Source organism: Fusarium subglutinans, assembly GCF_013396075.1.
Source record: "Fusarium subglutinans strain NRRL 66333 chromosome Unknown NRRL66333_c0000054, whole genome shotgun sequence".
Classification (NCBI taxonomy): Eukaryota; Fungi; Ascomycota; class Sordariomycetes; order Hypocreales; family Nectriaceae; genus Fusarium; species Fusarium subglutinans.
The window spans coordinates 130,467-143,981 of record NW_023502117.1 but is presented as its reverse complement, the minus strand read 5'-3'; the positions used below and the strand labels follow the sequence as shown (position 1 = coordinate 143,981).

Genomic DNA, 13,515 nt, shown 5'->3' with positions numbered 1-13,515 from the left:
TCGACGACACATTGGGCTTATCTGAATGAAACGGCGGGAAGGAAAAGTGCGGGATTTGGGATGGGATTGGGAGGTGTCTAGAAAGTGAAAAGAGAAATCAACAGAATTTCATTGTTCTACCTGAATAAACAAACATGCTAAAACATGATACTCCATCTATATAACCACAACTATGCCACATAATGAGTGAATCACTTGGTGTGTACGTGGTCCCGTACTCGCTTCTCAGGCGATCCCCAGTCTTTGCCCGCCCCGGTTACATGGCAGGGTAGACTGGCTCAAGCATCTGAAATCAGGAGACAGATGGCAAACAAAGGAAAAAACCGCATATGCTAGTAAAAGACAGGAGAAAAGAAAGGATAACACCGGCTGTTCCGTTACTGCTCGTAGTTGTGAAACTTCTTCCAATGCTTGAGCAGATTGTCCTGCCTCGTAAACTTCGAAGTACACCCCTCAAACCCACAGATCCTTTCCTCGGTGAGAATACCCTTGCTCGCCGCGTAGCTTCTGTGAGAGGTTCGGTAGTGGCGATCCATGTCCCGCTGCTCTGCCTTGGTGACGTTGCAGTTGGGATCGGCTTTACATTTGACAGGCTTGTTGTGGATTTTCATGTGCTTGCTGCGTCGTATTAGTCAAAACATTCTTCGTTTCATGTTTGCAAACTTACTTCAAGTCTCTGTTGCCGCCGAAGAAGCGGTCACATTCTGAACAGTAGTGGGGAGTGGTGCCCTGGGCTGTAGACGACGATGAAGCCTCCGGCTGAGCTGAAATGTCGTTAGCTTGTTTCTGTTTCAACTAGAGATGGATGTAACATACTAGGCTCGGCAGTTGGATAGGAGCTGGGGTAATTCTGGGATGCATAACCAGACCCTGAACTGAGTAAAACCTCATTGGGGTTGACAGTTGCAGGTTGCTGCGTCATGTAATACAACATGCTTGGATCCTGAGTCTCTGGGGCACTCGAGGCTGCTGCGTATACACCTGAGTTGAAGTCAGAGACTTGTGAGTCAGCGCTCTACTGGCTCTGACTTGGACCAGCCTGGCTGTACGAGGCAAAGCCCTGGGTATCAGTGTATCCAGGGTATGGGGTTTCGGAAATCAGATTGGGGTCAATGGGAATGTCGTCCTGTTGAGATTGGTGAGATCTGCTGGAACGACTGTGTCTGTGAGAACGGTCGCTTCGTCGAGACATGTCTAGGATATGGTAACTCTTAGAGTATGAGTCGCCGAAGAGCTGAAAGGATGGTGGGTATCACTGAATGGATCTGGAAGCGTTGATATTAGCTCTTGAGAGAATATTGGAGGGAGATTTATACTCATTGAAAGAGCCTCTTTGGAGGCCGGCCGGGGGCCGACAGCACATTCCCATCTCTGCGATGTTTGATAGAGGTGACTCTATCAATACATGGACAAGAGAAAGGCTGAGAACAAGATGGAAAGCCTTAGATCCCGAAAGGCGGAATACTCAATGGCGAAGCGAGGATATGAGACAAGTCGCGATATCAAGACTCTGCCTTGTCCAGCATTCGCGACCCAAATACAGGCCAAATCCGGTGAGATTCATCATTTTGGTTGGAAGATCCAATGCAGATAAATATGAGATAAGGCGATCAAGAATGTTGGAGGCCGACTGGAGAGGAATGCACATGTTGGTCACCCCGCATGATGCGATGTGATTGACTGATGGGCCTCCCAAACTGGCCGGCCCCCGGCATGAGGCTTGGACAAGGCAGATCTTGTGGTGTTGGAGAGTGTAAAAAGTCGGAGAAGCTGAAAGCCTAGAGGCCTCTTGGATGATCAGAAGCTATATAAGACCAAGATCTTTTCTTCTAATGACTGACTTTGGTGGATGCAAACTGATTTTGTCAAACATACACTCCCGTTTATTGCACAAACAAGGCCCAGGATAGCAAAGGCAATCATGACTACTGGTAAGCTGGCCCTTCATCAGTAACATTTATAATAACTAACGGTCAACAGACGACATAGTCTCGCTCAAGTCCAGGCAGAAACGCCGTCTCTATGAGCCCATCGTCCTGTATAAGGCTCTTACTGAGATCACCCACGAACAAGGCGCTCTTCGTCCTGCTGAGGCCCCAGAACGGCCAAGGACCGAAGAAGAGCGATACCATCACTTTCTACATAAGCTCGCGAGTATCTGCGATAGCACAAAGGGCGGTAGGACCGTCACTTCAATCGCCGTACTCGACGAAGAAGAAAGGTACAAATACGTGTTTGCTTGCAACCAGATATCCGAAGGAGACCTTGACGATACACGAGATCTCCTAACAACAGTTCTAACAAGTCTATGTGACTTCCACACATTTCCTCTGGAGAGGAAGAAAACTGTTGAGAGTGAAATTTTGAAGAAGATTCTCTCATTCAACTCGTCAAGGATCAACTGCTATCTTAACGCACTGAAGGCGAAGAACATTGTGGAATGCTTGGAGTACTGCCAGCTACAGACAGACACAGCAGGTAAGTTGGACTGCCTTATACCAGGGTTCAAAGTAAAAGCTAACAAGAGATATAGACATCTCGGTTGAGGAGGGTTTGAGGGCTCTTGATGAATCTATTGAGCATACAACATTCAAGAACATGGGCTACAACGAGTGTAAGACTCACGAGTGTCGCATATTACCACACATAAACTAATCAATAACCAGGCTTTGAAACTTACAACATCATTCAACAAGCGCTCGAGACGCTTCTTACCCGTGATGTCAAAAGCTACATCGACATACGGGCCACCAATGGCCGCTTCAGCGAAGGCCGAAGCTTTGTGTGCTGGTCAGAGTTACGACACAGCGTATCGCGTCTTCAGAGCTACAAGAAAACTGTCCAAGATCTCATCGCAGCGGAGAGAGAATGGCCAGATATTTTCCAGGAATTCGAAGTTGTTTCCGTAACGTCCAGTCAGGCAGAGCTCAATCCCCTTGGTAAGAAGAGTGAGAAAGCTTCCAACATCATCGGGCGTATGTGCAGCAATGAAGCTTCGAGACAGCGATATTGCGATCTTGCACAGAACCTGCAGAGGATGTTCGACTTGGATGACCGTATACAAACTCAGTGCACCAAAGCTACTTTCAAGCCAATTGTGCACTGTGAAATATTGGTTCTCGAGTGGATAATGGCCCTCAATCGAGAAATGGCTCGGGAACATCACCCAGAGGTCGCGTTCTTTAAAGACTGGAGCTACATTGGAAGCAGTAAACCAGCTTGCCAGCTTTGCCGCTACTACTTCGACACTGCAGGTCAACACAATGGTATCCGCACTCGAGCAGGCCATGGCAATCTTTACGTCAACTGGCGGTTTCCAGATCTTCACGAATCTGACGGGAGGTTCGGTCAAGCACGACGTCAGAGCATCTTCAACTCAATGATAGAGAAGATTCGGCAGGATGCTTTTGGGATCTTGGTGATGAGGAACTCGGAGGGTAAGAGGCATGACTCGAGCACCCATCCTCTCATGTCGGTGCGGTATACAGATGTTCAGACGGAGTTGAGTGTTGGTGATCTGCCCAGTGTTGATGAACTGGGCGAGGGTTTTGCTACGGGGCTCAGTCTGGACTCGCCGAGTAATAGTTTGGAGGAGTCGGATTTTGATGATGAGGATGGTGGAACTAGTCTTTGATGAGAGTTGTTTTATTTCGGGTGTCAATTTCGTGTCCTTTTCTTTCTCTAAGCTGTATCTCGTTTATCTCGTCAACGCGTGTTCCTATAACTTCGATAATGTATGACTTAGTGGTCATTTCGCTTGTGCCAGGGAGCGGTAGCCTCAAGAAGGTCCTTGTGAAGCTGGCTATCGCCACTGATCTTGTACACTTCGTCAATGATGTTGTTACGCTGCATGAAGATCAAGAAGCCACCCCAGACGAAGTCAGCATAGCTAGGGGTCTTTCCCAAGAAGAAAGGACCCTCGGTGTTCTCCTTCAGCAGAGCCTCGACCTCTTGGATATGTGCCTTTGCGTTATCCCAAGCCTGCTGGCCGCCCTTCTCCTTGTGAAGCTCATCAATAGGCTGGCCAGCCATCTTGGATCGTGTCTCGTGCCAGTATGGGATGCTCTTTTCGCTGAGGATGTTGTTGGGAACGGTGTAGAAGTAGACGGGCCGAAGGGCGGCCATGATATTTGGTATGATGGAGAAGAGCTTGGCGAGGACGGGTGAGTCCTTGTGGACCGAGGGCTCAGGGTGGTCCTTCTCGACGCGCTCGAGGATCTTGTTGGAGTCCATGATGTATTCTCCATCGGGGAACTTGACGGTTGGGATGGTCCATGTTCCAGTGGACGGGTTGGCAGAGGCACTGAAGAGTGTTAGTTGAGTTGTTACGAGTGTGACATTGACGACTTACTGAGGCTCAAGGGTAGGCTTGATATCGGGGTACTCAAGCTGGTCATTGATCAACAAAGAAAGCGGCTGTTACGAGATTCTTAACGTACCCATTCGGTCTTGTAGTCAATTCCCTTGAAGTTCAAGAGAAATCGAGCTATTGTACAATTAGTAGTGCATCACGAGGTGAAGCAGCAGCTTGACTCACTCTTCCATGGGTTGAGGGACCAAGCGCCAACAGGATCTCGGCTTGGGAGATCAAAGAGGACGTATTGCTCAGACGACATTGTGAGTTGATGGTGATGGTGAATGAATTGGCTTGTACAATGACTGAGATGAAAGTTGTAAAGATTGAAGAGGATCTTTACGAATATGTCATTGTCGGTTAAGCTACACGAGCTCCAAAGCTAAGCTCATGAGGAGAAGGAGGGGCAATAGTGGGGAGTTGGGGCTGTCATAGATGGAGATCTTCGGTTCTGGGCCGAGGAATTTGGTCGACGAATCAGCGTTGATCTTTGGAACATGCAACTCGAGACTATCTTGAAAGAAACCAGCAGAATTTGGTCTGTATGTGGGACAGTCGCTGTACTATGCAGATATTGCGTTCCATTGTTAGTCATGCGTCCTGACGATGATGGATAGACCCCTGTTTCTGACTCGGGAGCCGTAAGCATCAGCCACAGATTACACCCTCAAACATCAATATCATTCAAGATCTTTAATGGCAGAACGTTCATTGACTAGCAGCTTGTATGGATATTTCTATCTTACTATATGCCTAATCTTGACTGATTGGAGGGGGAGTCTAGATTAGGCATCCGAGTTTGGCGGCCGGGAAAATCAAGTGAAGCAGCAATAGTGGCGAGTTTCGAGCTGTCATCATGAATACACCATTCCACTCAAGGCAAGACAAACATTGCGTCGATCAACAAAGAGACACATCCCTTATACAATTTGATGCAGGAGGCGACTTTGCAGTGCGCCCGACAGCCTGACCAAAATACTTAACTTATAATCACAAAGCCATATCAAGTGTGTAAGGCTTCCGACCTGAAGATTCTTAGGTTTTCTCTTTACAAGAGAGGTGCTGGCTGTCATCATACAAAGGTTCATGGTATCCTTAAACATGAAACCGCCATCTTCGTCGGCTACACCATCAACTTGGGTTTATGGATCTCCCTCAGCCTTATGAGGATAGAAGTCAACGCGGAATTCCGTGTCATCACTAGCAAAAAAGGCCAAGATAGTGGGGAACGAGAGGTGAGAGCTACAGGATCTAGCTAAGCATTTTACCCCTGTCGTTATAAGCACTACTCAGCCCCCCAAAAGAGGATCGGCCGTCCAATCGCCCATTCAACATGGTCCGAATCCTTCGACGTCACAGATAGCAATACTGTTGGCTGAACCTTGGGCTGAGACACACCCACTGAGCCTTGCTACAGGCGTTGAATCCTACTCTATGTGCCTAGAATTAGCTCCTTGCATTGCATACAAGAAACCCTGAGGCCCCCACCTCACTTCTTCAGATTCTTACAGCTCTTGTCTCGCCAGATTTCATGAATCATTATACAGCACAACGATGAGCACAGAAACACACAGCACAATGGCCACGATACAAAACACTATACAGCCCAACACGCTAGAAGCACCAGGCTTACCACAACGCCCTACAACTCCGAGGTCAGTAAACTACGGCTCTATCTCTCTTCTGTTAGCTAACTTGACATAGAGTGATTCGCACCGTTGTCCACGATGAAGGTCTTCCAGAAGTTGTTCACTCAAATCAACCCTTAAATGCCACAGAATACTACGATGCCCCGATACCCGTAGACTCAGAAACAGACAAACGATACGACGAAGCTCCAATTCCAGTCACAACACTCGATAAATATGAAGATGCGCCTCCGCTGCCAGTTCGTCCATCTTCTATCACACCGCAGCCTCAGCAACCCTATCCCTACGGCCCAGATGGTTATACTCAACCACAAAATCCCGGCTTCGTTACTCAGTCACCGCAACTACCATCCTTAAACAGCAATGAGGTCGTAACGTATGTGACACCGCTCGACCAGCTTGGAGATCACCCAAAGTTTGTGGATTGTCCGTTCTGCAGGCATCGCGCAGAAACACGAGTGAAGAAAGTGTCTTCAAAAATGACACAGTGAGCCCCCCAAAGCAGCTCCTGAGACTTTCCAAGCTAACAATCTCAGTGTCTCTGCAACAGTCCTCGGATTCACGACGATAGCTGGCGCTGTTGTTCCTTATGCTGGGAAGTGGCATTCTCACACAGCTCACTACTGCAGCAACTGTGACCACAAGGTGGCAATTCGAAAATGGGGATCGAGTCAGATGAAGCCTCAAGGGACAGCCGATTATCTGAGGGAGGCATCGAGATATGGCCCTGCTCACTCACCGAGCATGTCTAGTAGCTCGACACGAGGTTAAAAATGATCTATACGAGTAATAGCCAGGGATTGATACCAGGATGAGAAATGGTTTTCAAAAAAGAGAGGAGAGGAGCTGTTAATCTAATTCGATATCCAAGTTATAAGATATAGTTGCATCAGAGCTTTTGGTTTGATTTTGAAGGCATGAACATCGGGTTCATGAAGTGTAAATGAGTAGTTATAGGTGCCCCCTTAAGTCAGGCTATTAGCGGAGAAATACGCAAATCTCGACAATAGCTTCGTTCGCAAGTCTCATTAGGCATACTCTTATAAGTACTTATCATTATCGACTGTTGAAGATGGCTTCGTCTGGCCAATCATATACTGTGAGAATGTCGATCCGGGTTCGGGGAAGCCAACGGCTTGGCTGTTCCACGAGGCCTGTCAGACGCTTATTTTCTGCCCTGCCCTGTCAGATCTCAATGGAACCTGAAACGAATTATACGAATGCGTTTCCAGTCTGTAGAGAACAATTGTTATATTTCATGCTGTTACAATCCAGTTCCGGCCCCTGTAACTAGGGTGTCTTTACAGCACCTCGTCAGAATCAGAGCCAGTGCTGTAGCTGGATCAGTAGGATCCCAGTACCGGGAACTTGGACAAAAACAGACTCAATTGAGACAATACATGCCTAAAAACTCTTCGTACGATGCCGATTCTGGCTGCAAGATGCTTTTATTTACTGCAATTGGCTCAAAGGCAGTAAAATGGCTTTGTGGCGTCAATTAACTGCGGGACTAACACCTAGGTTAGAGCAAGTACATCACTGTACATGTACTTAGGGGTTCACAGCGCAATTTCTCAACACCAGTTTCACTTCTCAACAACTCCCACCTCTCGCACGGCATCTCCAACATCGTCGTCGCACAACCTCGCAGCAATGGAAGACTCAACAGAGCATCACGACATTCTCGTTATAGGAGCTGGCCTCTCTGGTATTAATACCGCCCACGTTCTCAACCAAAGACTCCCCCACCGCTCGTACACGATCCTCGAAGCGCAATCGGCCATTGGCGGAACATGGCGCTTCTTCCGATACCCAGGCTTTCGATCCGACTCTTTCATGACAGCCTTTGGCCTGCCATGGTACCCTTGGAAGCACAAACATAAGATGGCGCAGGCGGGTGAGATCGTGGACTATCTGGAGGAAGCTGTTGATGCAGCAGGCTTGAGGGACAAGATCCGGTTCAGACATAAGATGCTGGCGTGCGAATGGCGGACAGACGAGCAGAATTGGAAGATAGAAGTTGATGCGGACGGTCAGCGAAAGACCTTTATCGCCAACTTCGTCATAACCTGCGTTGGATATTATGCATATGACAAGGCCTTTCCGACGACAATTCCAGGTCTTAAGGGCTTCGGAGGACAGGTCGTCCACCCTCAATGGTGGCCTGAAGATCTTGATTATTCTGGCAAACGCGTCATTGTCATTGGATCAGGAGCCACAGCGATCACAATTGTGCCCTCACTTGCTGAGAAGGCTAAGATGGTGACTATGCTCCAGCGCAGTCCATCCTTCGTCATCTCCCGACCTACGACTTCTAGCCTCGACTCTTGCTTGAAGTCCCTTCTCCCCTTCTCATTAGCATACTGGTTGGTGTATTGGAAAGACGTGTTGCTTGAGGTCTTTTCCACACAGTTTCTCCTCAACTTCCCTGCATTGGGTCGCAAGGCCTTGATGGGGGAGATGCAAAAGGCACTGCCCAAGGACATTGACGTCAATGTTCACTTTAACCCCAGGTACAATCCATTCCAGCAACGACTCTGCATGTGTCCAGATGAGGACTTCTTCAAGGCTCTGCATCAGGACAACTGCGAGATTGTGACGGACACAATCGAGACTGTTACGAAGGACGGTATCTTGCTCAAATCTGGTCGCAAGCTCGAAGCCGATATAATCGTTACCGCAACGGGGCTGTACTTCCAACTCTTCGGCGGCATAGCCCCCCTAGTAGACGGGCAGCCCATTGAGGTTGGCTCACACTACGCCTGGCGTGGCTGCATGGTCGACTCTGTCCCTAACATGGGCTTCGTGATGGGCTACGTGACAACATCATGGACGCCCGGCGCCGACATTATGGCCAAGACATTGATCAGTGTTATCAAGGAAATGGAGAAGACGGGGTCAACGAGTGTTATGCCCGTGCTCAACGAAAAGGATAGGAGCAAGCCACAGAAGCTCCCAGTCAGTGCTACCAGCAGCTATTTTGTCAAGGCTGCGGATCGTATGCCAAAAGTGACTGATGAAGGCCCGTGGTATGGACGAGTGAACTTGGCCAAGGATTGGTGGGCGTGGTTAATGGGTGATATGTCGAGTGGGCTTCTCTATAGCGGAGGGCAAAGAAAGAAGGATATCTGAGACGTAGATACCTAAGAGAAAGAATAACGCCACGAGTTTGCTTTTCGGGATTGTTGGATCTTGATGGTGTTTGCCTGGATCCGACGTTGCCGGGGGCTGTTTGGCTGACACGATTTATGAATGATGAAAATGGCATTAACTTATAAGCTTATCAGGATCCTTGTAATCTCATATCTACATATAATTCATGCTGACCAATTCTGAGCATCTGAATTGAGACTTGTTGGACTTCCTTTCTGCCAAGGCTATTGGCTGCTGAAGATACCTCTGTAGTCAAAAGTCGGGCTTGGGCCTAGAGCTAGCACAATCGAAGCAAAAAGCCTCAATCTTTCCCGTCTTCGACACTTCCGCCAACCCCGCGATTGGTTCTTTTACTCATTACTCCGTAGTTATTCTCCGATTCGTTTACTCTCACAATCAAACAATTTCGATCACCATGAAGATTCATTTGTTCTTACTCATTTACACATGCTGATGACAGCCCAAAACTGTTGCTACTCTCGGTTATATCCCTGCCTTATCCACGCCAACGTCTGTCGATATCTTCGGTTTGACGAATCTGAAGATGTGAAATAATGGGACACCTGATCCTACGCCGCTTCATGGCATCCACGCGGGCCGGAGTTTAGACTAATTTAGTCTAAAGTCAATTCCCTTGCTCTTGGTCTTAGTCGATCTAGGCAGATCGAGACTGCTAAGTCACAGGTCACATATCATCTACTCGACTTGCTCGCACTTGTCAGTATTCACACCTACAACACACCTTACAACGGTCAATTGATCTGTAACCATGGGATTTCTGACAGATCAATCGCTAACCCATATCTGTCTGCAGGTGACCCTTGTATTACTTATCGCTCGACTCGTTCGTCTTGTTCGTCGCTGGTCTCGTCTACGCCATATTCCTGGCCCAGCCAGCGCAGGATGGACTTCTTGGTATCAGAGTCGAGGGGTTTTTAGCGGTCGCTATCATGAGCATTTAAAGAACGCAGCAGATCAATTTGGTACGGCATGCTCATCAAGACACTACCCAAAATCACTAACAATCAATAGGCCCTCTTGTTCGTATTGGTCCCAATGAGGTGCTCTCAACAGACCCCCTTGTGCTGCGCAACATGTCCGCTGTGCGAAGCACTTATACGAAAGGGGACTTTTATAGCAGCGGCAGGATAGTTCCTGGTGTTGACAATGTCGTTTCTGAGAGAGATGAGGCTAAGCATAAGTTTATGAGAGCAAAGATGGCACCTGGTGTAAGTCAGTCCTACCATCGCAACGCTCTTATGATACTAATAGCTTCTCAAGTATTCTTACAAGGAGAATGAAGGTTTCGGCTTCGAAGCAGGTATAGATCGTCAACTCCTCAACTTCATCTCGCTCATAGACCAAAAGTACCTCTCAACCACAAGCGAATCACGACCTCTTGACCTTGCCGAAAAGACACAGTTCTTTGCCCTGGATGTCATCGGCGATGTATCCTTTGGCGAGCCATTCGGCTACTTGGCCAAGGACGAACATCTCTTCCAGTACAATGAAATAAACGCTAGTTCGCTGCCGGTCATGAATATGGTATCCGTCTACCCCTGGCTAGGAAGGGTTGTTCATCAGTGGCCACTAAGTCTGTTGCTGCCGCGGGAAGAAGACCAGGTTGGCTTCGGGCGACTGATGGGGTGAGTTACATACCACTTAACGGTAACCCTAGCTGACTTTTGTAGCTTCGCGAGGCACTTTGTTCGCAAAAGGCTGGCAGAGGGGGTCACGATGAGGAAGGATATGATGCAGATGCATATCAGCAACGGAATGAATGAGGAGGAACTTATCCAACAAGCCTTCATCTCCATGTGTGTGCCCTCTAACCACTCCAGCGACCTCCAGTTGACCAATCTCAGTATCGCTGGTTCTAACACAACCGCACATGCACTTCGAATGACCATACTCTCCTTAATCACAAACCCAAATGCCTACCGCTCCCTCACCGCCGAGATTCGAAAGGTCGCCTCGTCAGTAAGCAGTCCCATCTCCTGGGCCCAGACGCAAACACTACCATATCTTCAAGCCGTCATTCGCGAAGGTCTGCGCATGTGGCCGCCAGTAGCTGGTCTCGGTTTCAAGCAAGTCCCTCCAGAGGGCGATACCATCAACGGCTTCTTCGTCCCCGGCGGAACGCAAGTCGGTCAGGGGTTCTACGCTGTTGGCCGATCACATCTTGTTTGGGGCCATGATGTTGATGTTTTTCGGCCTGAGCGATGGCTGCTCGCTGATGAAGACAGGCTAAGGGACATGATAGCGGCGTTGGACACACATTTTGGACATGGGAAATATTCGTGCTTAGGAAAGCCGATTGCTCTCATGGAGATTCACAAGGCTGTTTTTGAGGTCGGTGAGCCTATGCAATGCACCGCACACAGTTATGCTAACAGATGCTAGTTGTTTAAACGCTACGACTTTGCTATATTGAACGCTGAAAGACCTATCAAAACTCAGACTTCAGTCTTTCTCTTTGCTTCGGACTTTTGGGTCACGATCACCAGGCGCGATGACGAAGAGGACTGACTTTGAAAGTCGAGTATTTAGTTGTGATGTGTATATATTTCATATTCTAGATGTACCATTTAAGTTATATGAATTTGACATATTCATAGATCTAAAAGCCGGCATCGAATCATATAATGTGTCACACAAAGATCACATTTGCAACACCTCATAAGGCCAACTGGGTATTCATGTATTCAACACATACGACAAGCAACTCCGCTTGTCCTCTATCAAAGGAGTTGAATTAGAAAGGCTTCTGTACTCTATGCTCAAATCTCCTCTTCCTCGGGTTTCCTCGATGGCGTACCAAGTGTCTCAAGCCCTCTGGCTCCCACCATTTCCACAGGCGCGTTTGCTGGAATTTCCACGCCCTTCCCTTCAACGACCTTTCCTTGTCCCATAGCCTCTTGGTATTTCTTGCCCGTCTCATCCAACAAAGCTTGTACCTCCCCTTCTCTCTTCACAATATCCTCGCGTTCCTTCTTAAGCTTCTCAACACGGTTCTGCTTCCCCTTCATTTCCTCCTCCATACCCTTTAGTGTGGTCTGTAGACGAGCCAGACATTCTGTCAAGCTTGGTAGAGGTGATATCTTGGGCGGCGCTTGTAATTGGTCCTGGCTGGGATCTTTCCGAGGCTTCTTCAGGCCGTCCATACCTGCACGTGTCTGTGCAGCTTCGTAGGCGATTCGTCTCTCTGCATCGCTGTCGGACGAGGAATCTGAAGTGTGCCCTTCGGCAGCTGTGATGAGCTCTTCCATCATCTTGCGATCTTGTTTCCGCCTCTCCTTTTCGGCACGTCTGCCCAAGGAAAGTCCACCGTCCTCAACGTAATTATCGAACCCTTCACCGAGATCCTCGTCCTCGGCTATTAATCTTGTATCGTCCTTCTTTTTGCGACCAAATGGATCTTCATCATCTTCAACCGATAGAAAGTCCTTCTCCAAAGCTAATCGTTTACGCCGTTCCTTCTTTTCTAGAATTTCCGCTTCTGTTAAAATAGTCGTTGGTTGTGGTTGGTTGAGCTCTGACGAATCAACAACAACCGCGCCTTCAAGTTCAGAAGCATCCAAGTCCATAAGATCGGTGTCATCGGGCGGCAGTGTTGACGGCCTTTGTGGAGTATTTGGTGTTGATGATTGTAGCTCTTCCAGGTATTCTTTGCTGTATTTGGGTCGGTCGTCATCATCCCCAGCAGTCCTCATGGGAAGGCCTTTCGTACCCAGTCCTCTTTTGATAGCGCTGTTTTCCAATGCTCGCCCCAATGGCAACTTCTTTGGAGTGAATACCTCGGTGGGCTCATCATCTCCTGCAGCGCTATCGTCTCCGCCAAAGGACAACCGTGATGATTTGTTCGTTTTTTTCTTTCCTTTCAGGGATCCTGATCGACTAATCGCTGGTCGAACCACCACTGGTCCATCATCGTCGTCGTCGTTTGTGGCTGGTGCGTCTCCCAGGCCCTCACCATCAGCAGGATTGAAGCTCTTCCTAAGGCCCGACTGTCGGAATGGTTTACGGCCAGCTTTTGCGCCAAATACTGGTTTAACAGGTTCTGTATTCGCAAGGGTCAGCCTTGATCCCATCAGCAAGAGTCGCATTTTGAAGTTGTGGAAATACTCACCATCGCTACTAGCACTGTCGCCACCAGCTACTGAAGGGACATTTTCGCTGGAGTCCTCATCGGCGATCTTGATGACCTTGGCCTTTCGTTTGGCAGAAAAACTCATGATGCGATTGTCTTTAATGCCGGCGCATTAACTGAGAGGCAGAAAGTTCGCGACGTGGATGCAAGTGACGTGCATTTTGGCTCAGTATCTTATCAGCACGTGATGTTGGATTTCCGCCCAGAGA

General features: G+C 48.4%; 7 protein-coding genes across 7 annotated transcripts; 4 read left to right on the top strand and 3 right to left on the bottom strand.

Moving 5' to 3' along the window:
* Positions 1–377: 377 nt before the first annotated feature.
* On the bottom strand, positions 378–1,192 carry FSUBG_5493 (uncharacterized protein; the record flags this gene model as incomplete). The annotated part of the gene is made up of 4 exons (XM_036683595.1): positions 378–618; positions 668–764; positions 817–981; positions 1,030–1,192. 4 exons carry the CDS (start codon positions 1,190–1,192, stop codon positions 378–380), a joined length of 666 nt encoding a protein of 221 aa, XP_036539005.1.
* Positions 1,193–1,921: 729 nt separating this feature from the next.
* On the top strand, positions 1,922–3,634 carry FSUBG_5492 (uncharacterized protein; the record flags this gene model as incomplete). Its single annotated transcript, XM_036683594.1, has 4 exons — positions 1,922–1,931; positions 1,981–2,478; positions 2,534–2,614; positions 2,667–3,634. The coding sequence occupies 4 exons, from the start codon at positions 1,922–1,924 to the stop codon at positions 3,632–3,634; spliced, it is 1,557 nt and encodes a 518-aa protein (XP_036539004.1).
* Positions 3,635–3,741: 107 nt separating this feature from the next.
* Positions 3,742–4,616, bottom strand: FSUBG_5491 (glutathione S-transferase; the record flags this gene model as incomplete). The annotated part of the gene is made up of 4 exons (XM_036683593.1): positions 3,742–4,303; positions 4,352–4,389; positions 4,440–4,486; positions 4,538–4,616. 4 exons carry the CDS (start codon positions 4,614–4,616, stop codon positions 3,742–3,744), a joined length of 726 nt encoding a protein of 241 aa, XP_036539003.1.
* A 1,316-nt stretch (positions 4,617–5,932) lies between these two features.
* Positions 5,933–6,774, top strand: FSUBG_5490 (uncharacterized protein; the record flags this gene model as incomplete). Its single annotated transcript, XM_036683592.1, has 3 exons — positions 5,933–6,009; positions 6,059–6,418; positions 6,492–6,774. 3 exons carry the CDS (start codon positions 5,933–5,935, stop codon positions 6,772–6,774), a joined length of 720 nt encoding a protein of 239 aa, XP_036539002.1.
* An 882-nt stretch (positions 6,775–7,656) lies between these two features.
* Positions 7,657–9,135, top strand: FSUBG_5489 (monooxygenase; the record flags this gene model as incomplete). Its single annotated transcript, XM_036683590.1, has 1 exon — positions 7,657–9,135. The coding sequence occupies one exon, from the start codon at positions 7,657–7,659 to the stop codon at positions 9,133–9,135; it is 1,479 nt and encodes a 492-aa protein (XP_036539001.1).
* A 790-nt stretch (positions 9,136–9,925) lies between these two features.
* Positions 9,926–11,685, top strand: FSUBG_5488 (pisatin demethylase (cytochrome P450); the record flags this gene model as incomplete). Its single annotated transcript, XM_036683589.1, has 5 exons — positions 9,926–10,139; positions 10,189–10,385; positions 10,429–10,802; positions 10,848–11,508; positions 11,560–11,685. 5 exons carry the CDS (start codon positions 9,926–9,928, stop codon positions 11,683–11,685), a joined length of 1,572 nt encoding a protein of 523 aa, XP_036539000.1.
* Positions 11,686–11,936: 251 nt separating this feature from the next.
* Positions 11,937–13,391, bottom strand: FSUBG_5487 (uncharacterized protein; the record flags this gene model as incomplete). Its single annotated transcript, XM_036683588.1, has 1 exon — positions 11,937–13,391. One exon carries the CDS (start codon positions 13,389–13,391, stop codon positions 11,937–11,939), a length of 1,455 nt encoding a protein of 484 aa, XP_036538999.1.
* Positions 13,392–13,515: the final 124 nt, after the last annotated feature.